General features: G+C 35.0%; 1 protein-coding gene across 4 annotated transcripts in view; it reads left to right on the top strand.

Moving 5' to 3' along the window:
- LNPK (lunapark, ER junction formation factor) overlaps window positions 1-25,991 on the top strand; it is a 75,324-nt gene that overhangs the window by 17,700 nt on the left and 31,633 nt on the right. For all 4 annotated transcript variants that reach the window (XM_037044409.1, XM_037044408.1, XM_037044406.1 and 1 more), the window contains exons 5-8: window positions 957-1,015; window positions 8,674-8,714; window positions 19,298-19,381; window positions 19,466-19,517. In XM_037044409.1, coding sequence (XP_036900304.1) covers window positions 957-1,015; window positions 8,674-8,714; window positions 19,298-19,381; window positions 19,466-19,517 — 236 coding nt within the window. The remainder of the gene's footprint in view (window positions 1-956; window positions 1,016-8,673; window positions 8,715-19,297; window positions 19,382-19,465; window positions 19,518-25,991) is intronic.

Genomic DNA, 25,991 nt, shown 5'->3' on the forward strand with positions numbered 1-25,991 from the left:
CTGCCAAGTCCTATGAAGAAAGAGGTATTTTGCTATATTTACATTAAATTTAGAAGATGACCTTAACAATCTTGTGATTAGGATCATTCTTTCATTTTCTTTTAAATCCTTTTACTGTTATTTACAGTCTTACTAATGCAAGGTTTAAACAATTATTATCATAAAGTCTTGGAAGGAAGTATTTAGCTAAATTAACTTATCAGTGTTTTCTCGAAGTAAAATTTCTTCCCCTCTCCAAATAGTTTATTCTATTTAGTAAGCGAAGATCCCAATGTTAAATGATAGGGAAGGCCTACCAACTTACATTCCTATAATGCTGTGGATTTTGAAAACATGCTTTTTCCTACATGCATGGGAATAGATAAATTTTTGGAGTTGATGCTTATTTAGTAAGAAGGGACTATAAAATTTGTTCCTAATCTTTCGTGGGGTTAATAGACTCCTTTGAGAATAAGGAAAGCAGTGGTCTCTCCAGAGAAATGCGTTTATGTACACAGAGGGACTTTTGTAATTAAGAGGACCTCAGAAGGTTCATGGATTTTAGATTGAGAACTTCTCCTTTGAAAGCACAGGTAGACTTCTGATTGTCTCTGAAAGAAAGGAATACTTTTTGATTTTTAACATATCAAAGGAAACAATGGACCTAACTCTAGTTGGAGATGCGTATTTGTTTTCATTTTTTTAAAAAATACTTTATTTATTTATCTTTAGAGAGGAAGGGAAGGATGGAAGGAGAGAAACATCATTGCACGGTTGCCTCTCGTGAGTCCCCTGCTGGGAACTGGCCTGCAACCCAGGCATGTGCCCTGACTGGGAATCGAACCTCGATCGTGTGGTTTGCAGGCCCGCACTCAATCCACTGAGCTACACCAGCCAGGGCTGTTTTCATTTTATATAGCTTCTACTTTATGTATCCTAATGACATTTTTTGTTTCTGAATTTTGCCTCCTCTGTAGCATCTGGACCATAAGAACAGTGCTTATTTACTTCTTTTCCAAGAGAACAGAAAGAAATAGTAAGTTTAATTTCTAAGTTTTTATAAATGCATTAGAAAACTCAGTGCATTGGTTTCTAATTAAATAGTAGGTTGTGAAATGGTATATTGCAGTGACAATGTGGTGAATATTGAAGAGTTGTTTACTGTGAAGTATTAGAAAAGTTATAACCGTGGACGGGTAGCTAAGTTGGTTAAGAGTGTCATGCTAATATACCAGGGTTGTTGTGGGTTCGATTCCCTGTCAGCACACATACAAGAATCAACTAATGAATGCACAAATAAGTGGAACAGCAAATTTGATATTTCTCGCTCTCTCTCCCCCCTTCTCTAAAACCAATAAATTGAAAAACAAAGGATAAATTCTTTAAAAAAAAGGAAAGGTCATGAATAATCAAGATGATTCTATTTTTCTTTGTGTTGCCTTTATTCATTTAGAATTTTTATTTACACAAAGCAAAATAATTCATTTCCTTAGGTCAAGAGAAATTGTATTTGTTAAATTTATCTTATAGAAAACTTACATTATTATGGAATAAAATGGTTGTACAGCTTTTGATTTATTTTATTAATTACATATTTCTCTTTAACCTTATAGTACACACAGGTTTTTTTTGTGTGTATTGAAATATGCAAATTATGATAAAATAAATCTACATATGTACAGATTTTAAGCATTTTCAGTCCTTAAAGCTATGAGCTATAATTAACCAAAGCTAGGTTTAATTTTTAATAAAATTTCTTTGTGACTTATTTTTTCTTTTATTGTTTTAACTTTTCATTGTAGAGAATTTCAGGTATATAAAGAAAAATAGGCTGTATACTGTAATGTAATGAACCCTCATATACTATCATAAAACCTAAACAATCTTTAACTCATGGTCAATCTTGTTTCATTTTTACTGTTTCCTACTTTATGTACCTTCTGTATTATTATTCTAAGGTATATCCCAAATATATCTATCCATAACAGACTTTAAAAAATTAATACAATAATTATAATAGCTAAAAAAGAATTTTAAAAAATCCTGAGGTTAACATTGGTTAATAACATTATGTACGTTTCAGGTATAAAACATTATCATTCAATATCTGTATACTCCATAGTGTGCTCACTACCAATAGTCCAGTTTCTATTCATCATCATATATTTGACCCTTCCCCTACCCCGTCTCCTCTAGAAACCTCCCATCTGTTGTCTGTATCCATGAGGGCTTCTTTTTTCTTTAGTTTGTTATTTGTTTGTTTAAAAAGAATTCATAATATTATAAAATATTAAATATAAAAGCATTAAATTTCCAGTTATCTCATAAATATCACTTTCTTTAAAAATATTTTGTTTGTATGACTCAGGGGCCAAAGAAGGATCATACAGGTATATGACTTTCAAATTGCCCTGCTTGCTCATGATTTGAACTCAGTTTAGGTTCTGTGGTCCAGCCCAGTGACCATACTTAGTGGTCTGGTCCAATAACCATACCTCTTAACTTCTTTGCCCTCTTTCCCAGTCTACTTGATGGGCAAACCATGCCTTGTTTAAATATAATTATATGCTTAATCAGTGACTGGTAAAACCCTATCTTGGTTAAAAACATTTATGTGCTTAATCTATGCCTGCAAATAGAAGGCTGAATTTGGGAGAGGAAAATCATACAACGTGTTGACCAGACTTATTTTAAAATATCTATGATTGCAAACACTGAACATATATTCAACACTGCCACACAGTCCCATTTTGTAGTTCTCTAGTAAATTCACCCTTTTCTCTTTGAGAGCATTGTTTGAGATTTTATTTCTCCTCAAATTACTAATACCCACCTCCCTACCACAACCCCCAACACCAAACCAAAATAAAACCAACAAACTAACAAACTAAACAACCAAATAAAAATTCAAAAGCCACAAACAAAACCCCACAAAAATCTACTTGGCCAATCTCACCTGCTATAGTTTCACTTTATGGAGAAAGTAGATGTACGCAGACAGATGGCAGCTACCTCTGCCACCAAATACTCTTGTATATCAAGTTAGCTCCGTCTGCTATTCAGTATGTTGTCCTTCATGGTGTTCTGGAAAAATGACTTTGATCCCATCTGTGGCTAAACCCTTCATTTATGCCCTGTATTCTATATACTCTGGCCATCTCAAGAACTTTACTCTTTTAGTTATCCCTTCCTGGAATTATCCCTTAATATTCATCATCTGCTTCTGTTGAATTTTCCCTATTGGCGTATAATCCTGCCTCAGTATAATCGTCTGGGATGGGATGGGGGGTACATATCCTGACTCCATATTCCCTTTAACATACAATTCTCTCTCCTCCCCAAAATCCTGTCATGCTTACCTCTAAAATTATCTTAAATCTTCCCACTGCTACCCTTTACCACTACTACAGTTGTAATTCAGGTCATCATCATTTCTTGCTTGCACTACTGCAATAGCTTCATAACCAGTCTGTCTTTGAGGTATAAATCAGATCTTGTGTCTCTTCTCCTTAAAATTTCGAATGGCTTCTTAATGCAACCAGAGTAAAATCTTTTCTTAACCCAACTCTCTGGCTTATGCTCTTTCTCTAACTGTATTTCCTTTCACTCTTCTTTTCTCATTTTTTGCTCTAGCCATACTGGTCATCTTTTTGTCCTACAAATAAATTTAAATTCTCTGAACCTCAGTTTCCTGATTTTTAAAATGGAAACAAATAATTCGCTTTTGCAGGACTATTGCCAAGTATTGAACAAAACTACATGTAAAAGCATATAAACAATGCTAAGTGTTATCCACATATGGTCTGATGGTACTAATTTTTCTTTTTCAATCTTTATTCTTTTAAAAATTTCCTTGCCTTAGTTAATGGGTTAGGACCTTGTAGTGTAATACTGAATTCAAGTAGCGATGGCAGGTATCTTTGTCTAGTTTCTGATTAACCATTAAGTAGTATATTTGATATGGTTTTTAAAAATATTGATACTTTTTTAAAAAACAGATTAAGGAAATTAAGTTTATGGCATTGTTTCCTAGTGATATTTAGTAATATAGTAGCTTCTGGGAGAATAGTAAGAAGTTTAAAACAAATGTGCTTTTCAAACTCATGGAATTAACAAAATACTGAAAAATACAAGAAACCTCACTGTAAAAGAGTCCTTGGAAACACTTTTCTGAAGAAATCAAATGTGTGAAATTTTTTTTTATTAAACGAACTTTTCTATCATCAGATGTTGAGTTTGGCATATATGCTTTTTTTCTCTCCTTCAAATGAGTATTTTAACTAACAAATAGGCACATCAGAACATGATTATTCTATAAAAGAATTTTTGCCTTAAGAATTTATTTTTGAGTCCTGGGTGGTGTGGCTCAGGTGATTGAGTGTTACCCATAACTGGAAGGTTGCAGGTTTGATTTCTGTAAGGGCACATACCTCAGTTGTAGGTTTGGTCCCTGGTCTTGGGGTGTGTGTGGATGGCAACCTGTCAATGTTTCTCTTTCACATTGATGTCTCTCTCTCTTTCCCTATCTCTTTTCCTTTCTCTCTAAAAACAATGAAAAAATATGTCCTCAGGTAGGATTAAAAATAAAATAAAAATTTATTTATTTATTTATTTTAAAGATTTTATTTATTTAGAGACAGGGGAAGTGAGGGAGAAAGAGAGGGAGATAAACATCCATGTGTGGTTGCCTCTCACATGGCCCCCACTGGGGACCTGGCCCGCAACCCAGGCATGTGCCCTGACTGGGAACCAAACTTGATTCACAGTCCGAGCTCAATCCACTGAGCTACACCAGCCAGGTAAAAATTTATTTTTAAAATTTACTGATCCATTTGAATAAATATTGCATGTACATTTAAAATAGACTTCATGAAAGATTGCCTTGTAGTCTTACACATTTTTTTTAGTATCAAGTCAGGCTATATATATTACATATGTACATCCTGAAGCTGTTTGTCATATTCTTATATTTTGTTCTCTATTGCTTTTATTTCCTTTGTTTTACAAATTAGACTAGTACATATTAAATTAATGGTTGGAAAACTACAGCCTGGGAGCCAAGTCCTGCCCAGGACCTTGTATAGCTCATGATCTAGGAATGGTTTTTACATTTTTAAATCATTGAAAAAACTTAAAAAGAATAATATTTTGTGACATGTTAAATTTGAATGGAATTCATATTTCTGTTTTTATTAGAACACAGCTATGCCCCTTCACTTATGCTTTGTACACGGCTGCTTTTATCCTACAATGGCAGAATTAAGTAGTCATGACAGACTGTATGTGGTGTTCTCAATACTTCAGACTGTTGGCAGCATGTGTGATGAAGCACAGTGATATAGTTATAATCTGACAGCATTTCAAGTGCCAACTGTATTTCTGTATTGCGACAATTTTATTTTTTGTGACCAATGCAAAGAAAAAGAAAAGAAAAGAAAAGAAAAGAAAAGAAAATTGGACTTTGAATGTTGAACTTTGGAGTGTCAGCAGTATTAACAAAATGCAAAATATCATGTTTATGATGCAATGACATTATAGCTCTACTAAAAGAATATAAATATACATTGACATTACTATGCTAAGTACTCAGCCTTATATTCCCAACTCGCAGAAAAGCAATGGTCTGAAAATTAGAACATTTAAAATAGAATATCTCCTCATAGCAGAATTTTTTCATAAAAATAAAAAGTGAAAATTGAACTTCAACCAAAGTAAGTTTCTGAGTGGCTTATTTGTGAAGCAAAGAAAGCCACTTACCAACAGTGAATTAATTGAATTGCATTTGATTGCCATAGCTGAAGAAATGTGTTCAGAGAAAATATATTTGTTTGACTAGTAACCTTTGGCAAGAACAATCACTGGAAGGACTGAGAACATTGGAAGCAACATAGTCAATTTAAAAGCAAAGCAGGCCCTGGCTGGTGTAGCTCAGTGGATTAAGCACAGGGCTGCGAACCAGAGGATCGTGGTTCGATTCCCAGTCAGGGCACATGCCTGGGTTGCAGGCAGGTTCCCTGCAGGCCAGTTCCCAGCAGGGGATGCATGAAAGGCAACTATACATTGATGTTTCTCCCCCTCTCTCCTTTCCCTCTAAAGATAAATAAATAAATAAAATCTTAAAAAAAAATAAAAGCAAAGCAAGTGATTTCTTGAGTTGCCAGATGTTACGGATACCACTCAGTTATAGTTTATTTGAGGAGTTAATACTGAGCTTGAGGTGACTGAAGAATTAGCCTCTGAAAAGTCTGTGTAGAGCAACTCCAGGAGAGAATATTTTTGAACTTGGAAACAGCCCCACTAATTCAGTACAACTTGAAGTGGAATCTGCTAAGATGTAACTGTTGGTGGTAAAACTGTGTGAAGCATAAACAGGCTTAGTTGGATTAATTTATAAAGCTCGTGAAACTCTCAGGGATGTCCAATCTGTGGCCCACAGGCTGCATGCAGCTCAGGATGGCTGTGAATGCGGCCCAACACAAAATCATAAACTTACTTAAAACATTATGAGATTTTATTTTGTGATAATGGGTTGCAGTGTATTTACTGTGTAGCCCAAGATGACTCTTCTTCCAATGTGGTGCAGAGACACCACAAGGTTGGACACCCCTGCAAGGTGTTTAAATTCTATGAGATTATGAGTTCACTGTGTTATTAAATAATAAGCACTTTGCAGAGCATATTTGAACTTGTGTGTTATTGAACTGGTAATGTCAAGGGGGAGCTTCATTTGCTCTTATAGACTTAACCATCATGAGTTGTGTGAATGTTCATCAGAAGTGATATTTTGAACTTAGAGCCCAGATTGAAGTTTTGTTGAGAAGAAACAAACCACTGTCTGTGATTGAACATTGACTGGCTTTGGAAATTAGCTTTTGCTGCAAAATTCATAATAGTTCTTAATGAATTTAACCTAAAATTGCAAGACAGAACAATCCTATATGTGAAATCTGTACTGTCATAAAGTCATTTAGAAAACAATAGTGTAATTATAAAAAATAATATTTAGGAAAATGCTACGAGAAGTTAAAACAAGAAGCAAGATCTTCATAAAACACAAATTGGTGGCAGATATGTCACTTGAGCTCAAACTACAGTTGAGACGGTTTTCTCCAGAGCTCCCACAAGTGTAAAGTAAATTTTTGTATTTCAAATCCATGTAACTGTACAAGTGAGGAGCATCCACTTATCTTCAATCACAAGTGATTAATTTGCAATGAATGAAATAATAAAAGGCAAGTATCAAGAAGAAAATCTAAAGAATTCTATAAGTGCCTTCCAAATAGTAAACATGCTCAATTAAAATAATTTAATTTTAGTATTTAGCAGTACCTATCTGTGTGGAAAAACATTTTCAAAAATCAAATGTGTAAAATCTCTTACAGATCAGCATTAATAGATTAAAATTTGCAATCATTTTGATAATAGGAAACACTAACTTTGAACCTCAACTAAGTGGAATGTTACTTCCCCCACCACAAATGCCTCCATTATTTTAATTGGTAAATCCATTACAAAAAACTGAGTTCAGTTATTTTTATATTTGAATTTTGTCAATAAAAAGTTTGTAGAAATTTATTTTTTGCTTTACAAATACCTACTTGATTTTGATTTTGTCTTTTGGTCCATAAAGGCTAAAATATCTACGGTGCGGTCTTTAACAGAAAGTTTATTGACCTCTGGATTAAAAGTTAGTGGCTTTGTCTTATCTGAATAAGATGACTGTTCTCTTTAAAATTTTAGATGAGCAGATTTTCCTGCCTTTAGTAAGAAGTCTGCTAGCTTACTAAAGACTCCTTAATATATTTTGAAAAATATTTTATATTCAAGTCCTCTTTTCTATAAATTTGTATGTTTTTGTACTTTTACACAAATAATGTACTTTGAATTGGATATTCAGATGTTGGCTATCACACAACTTCAATGAAAAGATTTTATTTATAAATTTAATTAAAATTAAGAATTATTTAAATTCTCTTTGATAAAATGTTTAAATCAAGTTATAACTTTTTTCTGCAGCTATAGTACTATTTGTACCAGTTCAATATTTTTATATAAAAGCTAGAAACCTGAAATATATTTGTAAAGCAGACAATGACATTTGTAAGTTACATTGTTTTGAATTAATTCTTCACCATGACAACCTAAATAAGTAGATAAATCTTAGGAAAGTTAAATTTTGAAAAGTGTTTAGTATTCCCTTCCTTTCCAAGTTCCTCCTCAGGTATACTATAAATTTTCAAAACATTTTCTTTATTAGTGCTCAATATCTTGATGGTTGAGTAACTTAATAAAATATATTGTGCACTTATTTCCTTATAAACAAAGAGAACATTTTTATTACTAATATATAAAATATTTGGTGTTAATTTTGTAAATTTGGGTAGGATGTTGAAAGGAAGAAGAAATAATAATGTTTCTGAAAACATTTTAAATACATATTTTTTAAACTTGGAAAGGTGTTGTAGTCTGTGTTAAGGCAATTTTTTCTCTACTTAGATTGTAATATATAATATAGGCAGAAATATGAAATATATAGGTAAAAATTGAGATAATTTTTATTTGTACAATTTGGTGAGAAATACTAAAATAAAAAAGTTTTCTTATGGTTGGTTAATATGAATATCATTTGGCATGTTTTTTCCCTATATCTAAGTATCTTAATATCTGATATCTTGTTTAAATCTTGTTTTCTAGATGAAGCGTTGGATGATTTAAAATCCCAGAAGAAAAAAATAGTAAGTTAACTTTTATTTAAAATTAATTTATATAAAACTGATAAATTAAGAACTGAAGATTAATGTTTATATATTGTAAGTAATGACTGTAGAAATAAATATTCTTTTACATGACATTTAAAAGATGAAGCTAACTTGTAATATTTTTGCTAGTTAATGATTGGCAGGAAAAAAGGAGTTTAGTGGATTTTTGAGATTCTGAGAATCTCTGTCAGTTGGAAGCTGACAAGTGAGTAAATGAATCATACTGGAGGACTAAATAAGACAGAGTCATAAAAAGATGGGTGTCCACGTTGACTATTAATTAGGCTCAAAACAGGACCAAACATTTACTTATGTCAGTTCTCAGAGTATCTTGATATGATAAAGCTAGGAGAGAGGGAATCAAGAAGATTGGTTGTAAAAGACAAATTTAACATGGAAAAGCTGAAGAAGGGTGGGGAAGAAAGAGAATTTTTTTCTTCATTTTCTATTAGCAGCTCTGGTTACATGGGTAACTATTGTGGAGCCAGTTAAATGCATCCTTCAGGTGTATGTTGGAAAGAGGGCCATGAGTAAGAGAAAGGACCCCAGATATTTAGAAGCTGATATATAATAGTTTCTAATAAATGAATTGAACTTGGTTTTTGACTTGAATTTACATGTACATTTTTGTTATTATTTTTGAAGTATGAAAATTATAATTGATAGCACTATCATGTTATATGGACACTTATTTAATGAAATTTAATCAGATGCAAATGATCAATGTGTTTTAGTCTAATATATAATATGTAACAATTATTGTATGAAATTAATAAAAATGATCATGGTTAAGTTCAATGTGAAAAATAGTTCTGTGGGATTTCTGGACAAGATGCAGGTGCAGGTAAAGATGGCTTGCCTCCTCACACAATCATAGCAACATTACAGGTAAACTACAGAACAACTATCATTCAGAACCATCACAAAATTGAGCTGTGTGGAAGTCTGACAACTAAAGAATCAAAGAATGGTGTAGGGTGGCAACGGGCGGACCTAGTGTGGGCACGAGATGGCTGGCTGACTACAGTCACACATTCGCACACAGATAAACCAAGTGAAGGAGCGAGCAGTGAGACAGACCTCTCAGGATAGGGCCCCAGCGATGGGAATTAGAGCCTGAAAGCACCAACTGGAAAGATTTTCGGGGTTGAGGTGCCAGGAGAGGCTCCCAGGCTCACAGAGTTCATTGGAGAGACCCACAGGGTTCTGGAGGGTATATAAGCCCACACACCTGGGAACGAGCACCAGAAGGCCCCAATTTGCTTGTGGGAAGCTGCAGAGGGGACAGAAATCTGAGAGAGAGCAGAGCAAAGTGCCATTTTTCCCCCTCTCTGACCCCACCCTCATGTACAGTGTCACAACCCAGCGACCTGGGTTGCCTGCCCTGGTGAACACCTAAGGCTCCGCCCCTCGTGCATAACAGGTGGGAATAGACCAAAATATTAGGGCTTGAACAGCTCAAAGCCCCAGAGCCTATAATTCTAAGTGACCAAGAAATAGCCAACTTTTCAGATACACAGTTCAAAATATTGGTGATCAGGATGCTCACAGAATTGGTTGATTTTACTCACAAATTAGAGGAACAGATGAAGGCTAAAATAATTGAAATGAAGGGAAATGCACAGGAAACCAATAGTGATGGAAAGGAAACTGGGACTCAAATCAAGGGAGTGGACCAGAAGGAAGAAAAAAATGACCAAACAGAAAAGGATGAAGGAACAAGAATCCAAAAAAATGAGGAGACTTAGGAACTTTCAGGACATCTTTAAACGTTCCAACATCCGAATTATAGGGGTACCAAAAGCAGAAGAGGAACAGCCACAAGTGGAAAACTTATTTGAACAAATAATAAAGGAGAACTACCCCAGTCAGGCACAGGAAATAGACTTCCAGGAAATCCAGGAAGCTCAGAGAGTCCCAAAGAAGTTGGACCCAAGAAGGAACACACCAAGGTACATCATAATTACATTAGCCAAGATTAAAATGAAGGAGACAATTCTAAAAGCAGCAAGAGATAAGGGGTTAGTCACCTACAAAGGAGTTCCCATCAGACTGTCAACTGATTTCTCAAAAGAGACCTTACAGGCATGAAGGGGCTGGAAAGAAGTATTTCAAGTCATGAAATCCAAAGACCTATATCCAAGATTGCTCTATCCAGCAAAGATTTCATTTAGAATGGAAGGGCAGATAAAGTGCTTCTCAGATAAGGTCAAATTCAAGGGGTTCATCATCACCAATCCCTTATTATATGAAATGTTAAAGGGACTTATCTAAGAAAAAGAAGATTAAAAAATATGAACAGTAAAAGGACAGCAAACTCACAGTTATTAACAACCGCACCTAAAACAAAAGCAAACCAAGAGGACAGCTAGATCAGGAGCGGAACCATAGAAATGGAGATCACATGGAGGGTTAGCAACAGGGGAGTGGGAGGAGGAGAAGTGGGGAGAAGGTCCAGAGAATAAGTGGCATAGATGTTAAGTAGAAAATAGACAGAGGGGAGAGCAGGAATACTATGGGAAATACAGAATCTAAAGAACTTGTGACACATGGACATAAACTAAAGGGGGGTAATGGTGGGGGAGGGGTGTGCAGGGTGGAGGGGAGTGAAGGGGGGAATGGGACAACTCTAATGGCATAATCAATAAAATATATTTAGAAAAAACTTCTTTAATTTGGTGAAGGAAATAGACGTACAAGTTGAGAAAGCACAGAGAATCTCAAACAAGACAGACATAAAGAGGATCATACCAAGACACATCATAATTAAAATGCCAAAGTTGAAAGAAAAAGACAGAATCTTTAAAGTAGCATGAGAAAAGCAGATAATTATCTACAAAGGAGATCCTATAAGACTGTTAGCTGATTTCTCAAAAGAAACTTTGCAGGCTAGAAGGGACTGGCAAGAAGTATTCAAAGTGATGAAAAGCAAGGACCTACAACCAAGATTACTCTATCCAGCAAAGCTATCATTTAGAATGGAAGGGCAGACAAAGTGCTTCCCAGACAAGGGAAAGCTAAAGGAATTCAGCATCACCAAGCCATTATTATATGAAATGCTAAAGGGAATTATATAAGGAAAAGAAGTAGGTCAAAACTATGAAAGTTAAAATGGCAATAAATTCACAGCTATTAACAATTGAATCCTCTAAAAGACTAAGCAAACAAGTAGAACAGAAGCACCCATAGATATGGAGAACACTGGGATGGTGTCTAGTGTTCTGGGAGAATGAAGGAAAAGATACAGGGATTAGCAGTACAAATTGGTAGGTACAGGATAGACAGGGGGATATTAAGAATAGTATAGGAAATGGAGTAGCCAAAGAACTTGTGTGCTTTAACCATGGACATGAACAAAGGAGGGGGGGGATCGCCAGAAGGAGTGGGTGGGTACTGGGTGGAGTGGAGCAACTGGGACAACTACAATAGCATAATCAATAAAAAAAAAAGTTACTTGTTGAATAGTATTTGGCAATAAAAAAGAATAAACTGTTGAAACACGTGATAGCTGGGATGACTCTCCAGGGGATTATGCTGAGTGCAAAAAGCTAATCATAAACAATTATGTATTGGTTGATTTCTTTATATAACTATTCTGAGATGGCAGAATTATAGAAATGGGAATAGATTAGTGGTACCATGGGTTCGGGGTGAAGAGGGAGGGCATGGGCGGAGGGGTATGAAAGGGCCATAAGTGGAATCTTTTTCGTCACAGAGTTGTTCTTTATCTTGGCTCTGTGGTGGATAATTGACCCTACTTACGTAATAACATGCATAGAACCAAAGACACACCCATGTACGAGTAAAACTGGGGAAATGAACATAAGTGGATTGTATCAATGTCAATATTTTGGTTTTGATATTGTACTATAGATTTGTAAGATGTTCCCATTGAGAGAAACTGAGTACATGAAACTGTTTCTTTATTATTCCTTACACATGCATATAAATTTATAATTATCTCAAAATAAAAAGTTTAATTTGAAAAAATAGTTCCATAAATTGGTAATAAAAGACATTGGTCTTGAGTGTTTTAAGTACTTGAAAAATAAAGGAACTTTAATCCTGAAAGGATTCCTTATCTATTTTCTTTAATGCTTCTTCATTGATCTGTGAGGTATTTATCAAAATTGCATTAACATTTCTGATGGCCCTAAATTGAAACAAGTATTTCCATTATATTATATTTCTGGCATTCTGCACATTATGGAACAGCCAGAATTCAAATTGAGGAAACACGTCACTTATATGTGGAATCAAAAGAATATAAACACACAAATGAAACAGAAACAGGCTCATAGACACAGAGAACAGGTTGATGTTTGACAGGGGAAGAGGGTTAGGGGTCTGAGTGAAAAATACTTTAAGAGAGTCTGTTAGCCTCAGTTTCTCCTTCTGAAGGGATTGAGAAATACAGATTGGTAGTTACAAATTAATCACGTGCATTTGAAGTGCAGCATAGAGGAATATAGACAATAACATTGTAATAACTATGTTTGGTGCCAGGTAGGTATTAGAAATATCAGGGGCAACACTAAAGAATATGATTATCTACCCACTATGTTGTATACCTGAAACTAATACAAAATGGTATTGAATGTAAACTGTAATTTGAAAAAAAACGAAGTGAGAAAATACTGATGGGTCTCAGTAATAAAGAAGTTGTGATGTGATTGATTTGGTTTGCTGTGGTAAAAAGAAAGGCTGGAGTGATGGTCAGAACCTGGTTCCACATGTACCAAAATGAAGAAAATATTGATTGAAGTAGAAAAGAAAAGGAGAAAGACAAAAGACAAAAGAAAATAAAGTATCCTAAGTGATGAGGAACTGTCCCAATGTTAGTGTCATGACATCACCAGAAAACAGAATCTTGGAGAACATGACTGGGGAAAAGCTCTCAATGGAGTAGCAGAGCAGACTTGGACCGTGGTGTGGGAGGGCAAGGCATGCTATTTATTACTTCTCTGATAGCTCCTGAAGGACTCGCAACATGAAAAGTGCTTAATCTAGGTGTGACAGTGGGGAAATTCTCTTTAGGGTTCAATAGTTGTGTATATTGAAATGTTTCATGAAGCATCAGTATTACAGAATAGAACAGTTCGGTATGGCATTTTTGTTGCAGTATGATTAAAGGAAAATAAGTTGGCTGTTCTAACTCATTAATTAGGGAACACAATTTACATGGACTTGATTGTTGCTGGTTATAATATTGTTGTTACTGGGAACTAGTTCCTGGCCTTTATTGCCAGAGCCCTAACAATACTACTTTGTTTGAATTGCTTGACACTTTGTTTAGAACAATAGGTTTGAAGGGTAAATTAGGAAGTAGCACAAGGCTAGCTAATGATTGTGTTGGTAATGAGAGAAAAAAGGGACATTACTTTGAGCAAAGTCTAAATATAATCAAAACTTATCTTGTTCATGGATGTTTAAAAGTTTAAAAATGCTTTTATTGTTGAAATGCCTGCAGGAAAAATGACCGTCAAGCTAAAATTATCAAACTCCTAAACCTTCTCCTTTATTTATTCTTAAAAAAAATTTGTTTATGTATGTATGTATGTATGTATGTATGTATGTATTTTTAAGGCAGGGGAAGGGAGAGAGAAAAACATCCATGCGTGGTTGCCTCTGGCGCACCCCTCACTGGGGACCTGGTCTGCAACACAGTCCTGTGCCCCGGCTGAGAATCAAACCAGTGACTCTTTGGTTCACAGACCGGCACTCAGTCCACCGAACCACGCCAGCCAGGGCAACCTTTTCTTTTATTAGCAAAATAAATATAAGTTATACTTACTACTTTACATTTTATTAAAGGTGGTTTTCCTAGTGATCCATCTCTTTAACATGAAGATTTGTAATATAATTTGTAGAAGTGTAATTTATAACAATGAGAATGAATTATCCATTGATTAAAAAGTTAAATTACTTAGAAAGGAAAATGAATAACATCTTACCAATGTTTTAAATCTAGGAACTTAATGTATTTGCCTTTTAAAATAAAGCTAAGAATTAATCTTTGGTTATCTAAAAAACTTTCAAATCTGGATATGTGTATTTTGCCACTCACATATTTTGTGGTCTTTAAAAAAACACTATTCAATACATAATCCCTTTACATCCATGAGCATCCTATCAAAACAATTCAAAATCAAGATCCAAAACACAAAGCATCAAAGTGACCTCTTTAAATGGCTTTATGAGGATGCAGTGTTCTTTCCAAAATAGTATTTCTATGTGGCAATTCCTTTTTGGCCTTTCTCAGGAAATTTACCAAATTCTGAGAAAAATCGTTGAGACTGCTTCAGAGGAATCCAGTAATGTCAGTTGAAAGCAAGAGCAAGGAATGCTGACACGCAGAGCTGTAGGTTAACGTGGACATTTCCGGGAATAGGACAGGACCATGTGGAAGAGAAGTGGGACAGTCTGATGAGTCAGTCAGCCTTGCTCTTGTGGCCATGTGATATGTATGTTTTATACGCCTGTCTGTCATGGTGGTGAGTTATCTTACAAATAAATATTAGTAAGTTTATACACATAGTACACTTTGTGCAAAATTCTGCAAATGATATTCCATGAAATAAATTTTGGAAACAAGGATGTCCTTAAATTGGCAACTTCAGCATGTGATTCTGTGTAGGGCCCTTAACCTCACTGTATGTTTCAAGTGTTACATTTTTATATTATCCAGTAATATTTGCTGGCATTTCCCAGTGTTTGAATATTCACCATAGGCTATAGATCTTTGTAAACTTTAACAGAGAAAGGCAGGGAAAAATTTTGTGACTATTAGTATGAAATACTACTTCATGAAATCAGAAAATGATGTAAAATTTAAATTAGTGAAAACGATATCAGCAGCAAAGCCCAAATTAGTGTAAACAGTGTTATTTTTAGTGTTGTAAAAAGATGAGTTTAAATCATGCAACATGTACCCTAATGCTCTGAATTGAAGATACCTTTGAGCACACTCTTAATAATTTGTCCGAAGTTTATACAAAATGAAAGAAACTTTTCCTTATCTGGCATATTTGTCATGAAACAAAAGTCAAGAATATTGGACAGGGCAATTAATAATTTATGTATTTTAAAATTTTATTTTGAGAATAATTTAAATATTAAATATCTGTAGGAGTATCTTTCAAGATTAGAATTTTTTTGACATTCTTGTTTTCTTTTAGTGTTCTCTATGATGAAATGTCTCTGTAGAAATAATGGTTACATGTTATTAAAATATATAACCTTGTCAAAATAATGTTCATTCATAACAAATAAATAACCATGTATCATTTTCTTAAATAAAAAGCTCTGAAACTTTAAATATAACCATATCATTGAAAAAATTCTCTTTGTTATATCATTTATTATTATTTAAAATACATAAAATATTGTGAAAAATACACAGTGATTTATATTTAGGGAATTCTGAGAATGCAGTTTATTACTCCTGAATCCTGGGATTAATATATGTTGGGTATTTGGAAACACTGCTTGTTAGAAACTCATTCTGAATCATTGAGGTATCATTGAAGATTGTGTATTGTATTAGGTACTGTTGTAGACTCTTTCTCTTACATTATTATACTTATATTGCACACACTGTAAAGAAATTCTTAAAGTATGTTTTACAGAAGGAGAAACTGAGGCTAACAGACTCTCTTAAAGTATTTCTAGCTGATTAAGAATAAAGTTATGCTTTGAATCCAGAACTTTTCTGACTTCAAAGTTTCAAGTTTATATTCTTTTCATTGATCAGAATGTCTATTTAAAATAAACTATTCACTTAAAATGTTGTATAGATGAGAGTATTAATTAAGCTATTATGTAAAAAATTTTGACTAATAAATTCAAAAGAAAAGTTGAGTGAATTTATGTCATTTAGTGCTTTTAAAATTGACTTTATTTAAGATACTATATATGTACATGGACATAAACATGAATATTTGTTGAATGATGTATCAGGAAATAGTAGAATCATTTCATGAAGTCGTATTTTTGTTTTGAGTTTTGTGTGTTGTTTTAATGATCACAGTTGTAGCTAGTCATGTTTTAAACCTAGCAGTAGTTTTAATTTAGAACTGTCCTGTCCAAATCAGCAGCCATTAACTCCTTGTAGTTTTTTAAATTTACATTATTTAAAATGGAATAAAATTACAGTTCAGTTTCTCAGTTGCACAAGCAACATTTCAAGTGCTCATTTATCACACATGGCTTAGTGGCTACTGTATTGTGTAGATGTAAACTGTCTTTCACTTCATAAACTTTTGTTGCCATAACCCTGGTCTAAAACATCAAAAATTAACTGCCTCCTGCCCCTGCTGAGCTGTCAGCCTGCTCTCTGTCTGTGAGTCTGTGTCTGTTTTGTTTGTTAATTCAGTTTGTTCATTAGAATCCACATATGAGTAAAATTATATGGTGCTTATCATTCTCTGGAGGGGTCAAAAAAAACCTCAAGGACACAGACTACAGTGCAGTGATTGTGGGAGGAGGAGGGTGGTCGAAGGTGGAAGAGGGTATGGGAGATAAATGGTAATGGGGAAAAATAATAAAAATGTACTGTTAAAAAGTGAAACCATACAGCCTGTCTTCACCAATAAACAGTTCCTTCCTCTGCATCCCAGAGAAGGGACTCCACCTGAAAAAAAAAAGAAACTTAAAAAATAAAATATTACATTAATTTGTAGAGATCAGGTGTTCAGTTCTTTGATATTCAATGTAGATTATGTTGACTTGGGGATATATTCTGTCATATATGAGAGGGGACCCCCAAAACAGAATTTATTTATAAAAGATTGCGTATTCTTATATGTTTAAACCAGTCACCTTCAAAGTACTCTCACCTTCAAAGTATTCTCTCTTTGATGCAATACACCTATCAAGACTTTTTTCCACTGCTTAAAACAGTTTTGATGCCCTTTGTGCTTCTTCCATTTTCTGTTTCATCCCTTCTACACTGGCAAAACGTTTTCCTTTGAGGAATTTTTTCATCCACAGAAACAAAAAAAAAGTCACTTGAGGGTGAGATGGGGTCAGTAGGGAGGTGTGGGGTATAGGGGTCATGCCATTTTTGGTCAAAAACTGCTGAACACTCAGTGTGGTGTGGGCAGGTGTGCTTGTAAACAACACATCACAAAATGGGATGCTCAGAAACTCTCCAGAACAAATTTACTGAAGCAAAATGCAGCCTCTCACAATAGCACCAACTGGTACACTGATACAGATGGGTTCCTAGAACACTCACTTAGCAGGGGAAGTCTGTACTATAAGGAGCCTCTCCTCCAGAAGATAATTTCATTATTGGGGTGACTCCCTCTTACGTCTTCTCTCTCCCCACTCGTTCTATTTTTTCCCAAATCTAAGGCGATGTTACTTACAAGCATTTCCTTTACATCACGAGATTCATTTACTTGCTTTGGGAATTTCTGAATTAGGAAAATGTCTTAGGTTTACTAAACCAAGGTTAATAAATCATTCATCTAAGCACTTAGCTTCTTAAATGTTAAATTGAGTTTTTAATGAGGAATCTATTAACTGTTATTGTGATAGCATATTTTTTAACTTGGTAAGTGTGTTCTGTGTTGCATTTTAAAATAATTATTCTTTGGAATATGGCATTTAATGAATCTAAGTGGCAGTCTGTGGTCACCGATAAGGAAAAGGTCCCATTCCAGTTATTGTAAAAACATTTTATTCTACACATTGGCTATTTGTCATAACTATGACTGTCTTGTATTAAAGGTAACCTTTTTCTGATATTGGGCCATAACTGCTAAAATGATACTTTACTACTGACTACTTTTAAAATTGAACCCATGTATTAAGCCATAAAGTGACTTGAGTGCATTGTAAATAAACTGGTATAATAATGAAGTGTTTTAATTACAGTCCCTAGTGTGAGCATAGAACTCAGTAAAAATTTTACTTTAAGTCTTACTATGTTCATGTTTTTTTCCTTTAAAGTTGTTTGAATCTAAGTAAAAAAGGGGAGCTTCAGCTTTTAAAGTCATTTGAGCAAATTCTATGGCTGTTGGCCCAGTTAGCGAGTGTTCACTGCATTTGCAGCAAGTTAATTGCTTCTGCTAATAAATAATCTAAAATCGATGCTGACAGCAGTTAATTGGCACAGAGATTTTATTTTGTAAAGCTCTTGCTAACGACCTTCTTTAAATTAATAGCATTAAGTGCTATGAGGAAATAAATCTGAGGAATTGCCTGTCATTTGCTTGTCATGTCTAATAACTTCCAATAATGATGGCTGATAGATTTTTGCACATTCCATTATTGAAGTTGGTGCATGTAATTATTCTCCTCATTATATGTAAACAATTAGTAATATTTGGTATTTCCGTGCAGTAAAGCTGTTAAGTATAAGTAACATATTAGAGGTTAGAAGTCATTTTAAAATCTGGATTTTAATTATTTGAGTGTAGGAAGTCTTTCATGCTATCTGGATATATAATGTGCTGTTTATTTTAAGCCTTATGCTTGCACACTTTTTAAATAGGACTTATAAATAGTGGGTGTTTTAAAATGTGGCAATTTATGGAAATTTTTGTTCTCAGCTTGAAGAAGTCATGGAAAAAGAAACTTACAAAACGGCTAAATTAATTCTTGAAAGGTTTGATCCAGACTCAAAGAAAACAAAGGTAAGCTTGTGATATATCACTGCTATTGTATTATAAATTGCACATTGTAGTAGGTCACTGTAGTAACATCTTTGTAATTGACAGGAGTTTGAGCCGCCATCTGCTGGAGCAGCTGTAACTGCAAGACCTGGACAAGGTAAATAACTTTGTAGAAACTGCTGCTGCTGTTGGAAAGATCCATATTTACCCAAGTGAGTTCAAAAGTGTGATAGAGGCATATACAAACTTATGTAGAATGCTTTTGTGCTAATTTTTATTTGGTAATTTGGGATATGACTTGGAGTGATGGCAGTAAATTTATTTCATTTTGATTTATTTCATTATGTAAATAAATAAAGATGTTATTTGTTGAGACTTAAACAATTGACTTTAATCATTTGAAATTTAAGTAATTTCACCAATATTTCAAAAGGTTTTTTTTTTCTGTAAATGTATTTTTTGGAATATGTTGTTAGGAAAAGTTCTTACATTTTTATGGTTTATTTTTAAGGTAAATTTAATGAAAATTTTTATCAAATTTAAAGTTTCTTCTAAAATGACACTTTTATTTAGAAAGAATAAAATTATTTAGAAGTGAGAAATTGAATTACTGTTATATAACATTAGCTTTTAGAGGTTATATCACCAGATTAACAGTGAAATCTTCACTGTTATGTCATTATTATGTAAATTTTAAAAAGTTATTATTGTAAGTGGTTATATAAGTTTTCCTGAGACTGGCATGTGAAAAGATACTTTTGAGTTTCGCTTCCCTTTTTGTTCTTTCTTTAAAATATAATATAGTGATAAAGGCCTTTGTTGTACTATAGAACATAGTATTTAAAAAAATTTAACATCTATTATTATAAATCATCAGAACTGTAGCCTGGTTTATAAAGTGATATAGAGCTTTGAGAAGTCAATTCTTTTATAAATGTCCACAAGACTATGGTTACTAATAATTTTAGGTTTTTTAAATAGCAAAGCTATGTGGCAAGAATCCCACCCTCTTCCATATGCCATAAGTAGGATTTTGGTTTTTAGAACTATTAGCCTACTCTTTCAATAAAAATGTGAAATTTTATGCATGATTAATACAAATTAGTCAGAGATAGTTGCAATGAAACTCCTACTTTTACAGTCAGTTTAAATTTTTCTACAAATTATACTTCTTTCTAGTAATTATAAAAACTATTTTTTGGTCTATAGGCTAGGTTTCTATAATTTTTATAGTATTTTGTATAACTGGGACACCCGAGGATATGTTCATTGATTTTAGAGAGAGAAGGAGGGAGGGAGGCAGGGGGAAGGTGGGGAAGATGGAGAAACACTGATGTGAGAGGGAAACATTGATTATTTGCCTCCCATATGCTGCGACCAGGGGTCAAAACCACAACCCAGGTGTGTGCCCTGACCGGAAATCAAAACTGGAACCTTTTTGATGGATGGGATGACACTTCAACCACTGAGCCACTCAACAGGGCTCCAAAATATTTTTTAGAAGATTTTATTTATTTTTAGACAGGGAAAGGGAGGGAGAGAGTTAGAGAAACATCAATGTGTGGTTGCCTCCTACATGGCCCCCACTGGGGATCTGGCCTGCAACCTAGGCATATGCCCTGACTGGGAATCGAACTGGTGACCCTTTGGTTCGCAGCCCATGCTCAATCCACTGAGATACACCAGACAGGGCTCCAAAATATTTTTAAATAATCTTAGTGAATATATTTTTAACATGTGGTATATTGCAGAAAGCTGTTGCTAGCAATTTTTAAAAATCTGGTTTTTTTCTTACTAAAAAATACAGATATATGATCCCTTTTACTGACATTCTTATTTATTAATATTTAGGCAACACAAGTTCCTTTGAGAAGCTAAACTTGTCTTTCCTTAGAAGCTTTGATATTCACATAAATTTTTTTCTTCTGATATCATGTCATAATTATAGAAAAACCATTGCTGGTCTTTCTGCTTTAGATTCCTGCGGCACTGCTTTTAAATATTCTTTTTGCAGGAATTAATACTTAGATATGTGTGTATGTATATAAACACATATAAATGAACACTTACATATATTAATAAATTGTTCATTTAAAAGAATGTATTAAATAACGCATGTGCAGACACCATGGAGAATAAACAGACAATTATGTTTTTTGACCTTCAGATGATGATAACCTTTTCACATAAGATTTTTTTTCTTCTGAAGTGTATTGTCTTAGTATTCTTGGTTATTCCAGGTTTATTGTAATTGACTGTTGTTTGGAGGTGAGGTGTTGAAAAAAGTTAATTTTTAATATGTGTGCTTGAGATGCCTATTAGGCAGGCATCCAAGTGGAGGTGTTAAGGAGGCAGTTGAGTATGAATCTGGCATACAGGAATTTTCTGGGCTACAGATACAAATTTGGGTGTCATCAGTATGTGGATGGTATTAAAATCATGAGAATGGATGAGGTTACCAGGGATATAGCTGTGGACAAGGAAAAGGACCAAGGTCACCCCAGAGTATGCTGACTTTAAGAGTTTGGGACTAATGAAGAGGAACCAGAAAAAGAAACGGAGACAAAGTGGTCAGTGAGATAGGAAACCAAGGAGAGTGTGGAGTCCTGGATGCTAATGGAAGGGAGTGTGTCAGGGTAGTGATTATCTGTGACAAAAATTGCTATCAAAGTAAATTGAGGGTCAAGAATTGAACATCAATTTTTTAGCAATGTTGAGGTCTTTGGTGACCCTGAAAAGAACAGTTTCTGGTGGAAAAATGGGCAAAAGCCTGATTAAGGTGGGTTTAAAAAAGTATGGAAGTAGGGAAGTTGGAGACAATTTGAAGAGATAATTCTTTTGAGTAAAGGGAGTAGAAAAATGTGCATCAGGAGGCTGAAGCATCTGCATGTATGGGTGAACATGCTGTAGAAAGAAATAATGGCATGTTTGTGTGTTACTGGGGATGGCCTAGAAGACAAGGGATAATTGATGATGAAGGAGAGAGTGGGCACAATCATTGGAGAACTGTTCTTGAGGGGCAAGAAGGAATGGGGTTCAGGGTACAGGTGGAAGAGTGGCTTTTGATAGGAGTGTGCGCCGTTCCTCCATAATGAAGAGGGAAGACATGGGTAGATATTAGTAGGTGGTGGGAATTTTCTTTTATCTTTATCTATTTTCTAAATGAGAATGAGAATGGGGAAGATGTTGGAGTTTTAAAAAAATATTTTATTGATTATGTTATTAAAGTTGTCCCAACTTTTCCCCCTTTGTCTCCCTCTACCCAGTACCCCCCATTGCCTCTGGCAATTCCACGCCCCCCTCTGCTTACTTCATGTCTGTAGTCATGCATATAAGTTCTTTGGCTTTTCCATTTTCCTATACTATTCTTAACATCCTGCTGTCTATTCTGAACCTACCGATTTGCACTTCCTAATCCTTACACCTTTTCCTCCATTCTCCTTCTTCCTCTTCCCGGCTGATAACTCTCCAAATGATCTCTATATCTATGATTCTGTTTCTGTTCTACTTGTTTGCTTAGTTTGTTTTTAGATTCAGTTTTTGATAGTTGTGAATTTATTGCCATTTTAATATTCATAGTTTTGACCTACCTCTTTTTCTTGTATAATTTTCTTTAGCGTTTCATATAATAATGGCTTGGTGATGCTGAACTCCTTTAGCTTTACCTTCTCTGGGAAGCACTTTTTCTGCCCTTTGATTCTAAATGATAGTTTGGTTGGATAGAGTAATCTTGGTTGTAGGTCCTTGCTTTTCATCACTTTGAGTACTTCTTGCCAGTCCCTTCTAGCCTGCAAAGTTTCTTTTGAGAAATCAGCTGACAGTTTTACAGGAACTCCTTTGTATGTAACTCTCTGCTTTTCTCGTGTTACTTTTAAGATTCTCTCTTTCTCTTTAACCTTTGGCATTTTAATTATGACGTGTCTCGGCGTGATCCTCTCTACATCTGTCTTGTTTGCGACTCTTGTGCTTCTCGGACTTGGGTGTCTATTTCCTTCACCAAATTAGACAAGTTTTCTTTCATTATTTTTTCAAACAAGTTTTCAGCTTCTTGCTCTTTTCTTCTCTGGCACCCCTGTGATTCAAATGTTGGTACATTTGAAGTTGTCCCAGAGGCTCCTTAGCCTATCCTTGTTTTTTAGATTCTTCTTATTGCTGTTCTGATTGAATGTCTTTTCCTTCCTTACATTTTGAATAATTGGTTTCATTCTCAGCTTCATCTGCTCTACTGTTGGTTCCCTATAAACTGTTCTTTATTTTACTTACTGTAATCTTCCTTGCTGCCTGGGTCTTTTTTATGCTGTTGTTGTACCCATTGAGTTCCTTGAGCATCCTAATAATCAATGTTTTGAACTCTGTATCTGATGGATTGCTTATTTCCATTTTGTTTAGTTCTTTTTATGGAGTTTTGTTCTGTTCTTTCACTTGGGCTGTATTTCTTTGTTTCTTTATGTTGGCAGCCTCCCAGTGTTTGTTTCAATGTATTAGGTAGAGCTTCTTTGACTCCCTGCCTTTGGTAGCATGGGCTGTTGTAGAAAAGTGCACAGTAAGTTGGGTGGGGTAGAATCTTAGGTAATCACCAGGGTGGGGCAACCTGTATGAATTAGGTTGATGGACTCTCTGATATGATGTGGCTGCTCTGTGGCTCTGTGTGGGAGATGGCTCAGAAAGCAGACAATGCTACTGTGTGGCCTCTGGAGTTTTGTCTGGGAGGAAGCTGTCCCCCAGCAATTGCCCTGATGCCAGACACTTCAGTTTCTTTATGTATGCCATTGGTGCCCTTTCAGCTGCTGCCCCAGTGCTCGAGCCAAGAGGGAGCGTGTCTGCATAAGTTGTAAGTCTGCTTTCAGCTTTTTAAAGAGGAGATTCCCGAGAATATTGCAGTTTTCCACTGTCCCAACCCCCGTTGGTTTTTATAGCCAGAAGTTATGGGGACTTGTCTTCCTGGCACTGGAACCCTGGACGGGGGGATCTGGTGTGGGTTTGGGATCCCTCACCTCCAAGGTATCCCTCCCAATTTTTATCCACCACCACTTGGGTGTGGGACTGCCTATTCTATGTCTCTACATCTCTGCACCTTTCCACCTCCCCCTACCCATCTGGATGAATATTGCTTCTTTAATTCCTTACTTGTTGGACCTCCATACAGGTCGATTTTATGATTATTCTAGGTGATATTTTTTTGTAGTCTAGTTGTAATCTTTGCTGTAGTTGTGCGAGGTGAGCCATGTTTACACCTCCATCTTGACCAGAAGTTTAAAAATGCTTTTTGAGATACTTTTGTTTCATTTTTTAGTTTGATAGACTGTCGGAAGCTCCAGAAAGGCATTATTATTGTTCACTGGCCCCATTAAACAGTTTCTGTAACTTTACATAATATTTTACTCAGTTCTTTAAAGCTTATATAAAGATGATACAGGTGACAATGGTTTTGCCAACCAATGGCAGGTTTTGCCAACAACATATCCATCAACTCTACAGTTTGTTCACTTCCAGCTTTCTGATTCCTCCTTTTCAAATGTGTTAGTAATGGCAGGCACTTGTACAGACTTCAAACACCCATCTGGATGAGTGTGACTTCTTTAATTCCTTGGTTGTTGGACTTCCATACAACTTGATTTTCTGACAATTCTGGGTGATAGTTATTTTGTAGTTTAGTTGTAATTTTTGCTGTGGTTGTGTGAGGTGGAGAGCTCCGTTTACCTATGCCTCTGTTTGACCAGAAGTCTGGAGGTTCTTTTTTTTTTAAGATTTTATTTATTTATTTTTAGAGAATGGGGAAGGGTGGGAGAAAGAGAGGTAGAGAAACATCAGTGTGTGAGAGAATCATCTATTGATTGCTTCTCTCACACCCCCAGCTGGGGACTGGGCCTGCAATCCAGGCATGTGTCCTGACTGGGAATTGAACCGGTGACCTTTCCCTTTGAAGGATGACACTCAGCCAACTGACTCATGCTGGTCAGGTCAAATATTGGAGTTTTGAAGGGGAGATATAAAGTAATTCCCTAGGCGACTAAGAGAGTAAATGGATTACGAAAAGGTAGGACTGCCAGGGGACGCTGACATCCACTTAAAGATAATGATCATGAACTTAAAGCATGGTTGTGTGTTTTCCAGTTGTGTTTTGTTGTATGGGTACCAGGCAGAGAGTTGGCATTAACCAGGGCTGAAATCTAAGATGATCATGAGGGAAATAAGGACTTGAGAGGGGGATGATGTATATAGTCAGAAGGTGTTGGTAGTATTAATATAATGGTCTGAAAACTTTAGCCTGCAAATCTGAACCAATGTCTCTTATATATGGCTGTAGAGTTTAGAATTAGTTTTACATTTTTAAAGTGTTCTAAGAAGAATAAGAATATGCAACGGGAACCATATATGGTCGACGAAACATAAAATATTTACAGTCTGACCCTTTACAAAATAGCTGGGAAGTTAAGTGTGGTTTGAGAGTGGGATGTTTGAACTTGAGTCATGCAGTTGTCCTTAATGGCAAGGATGTAGGAGTAGATTATGGCCACAGATAGGAGTGAATTATTGAAGTAGGGAGGCTGATAAGCTTATTGAAGGATGCCATCTGATAGCTAAAATAAATTCTTAACAGACCCTTCTATATTTATTTTATAAGGGAGCC

This window comes from Sturnira hondurensis, unplaced genomic scaffold (assembly GCF_014824575.4).
Source record: "Sturnira hondurensis isolate 20B ecotype Veracruz unplaced genomic scaffold, ASM1482457v3 Scaffold0004136, whole genome shotgun sequence".
In the NCBI taxonomy this organism is placed as follows: Eukaryota; Metazoa; Chordata; class Mammalia; order Chiroptera; family Phyllostomidae; genus Sturnira; species Sturnira hondurensis.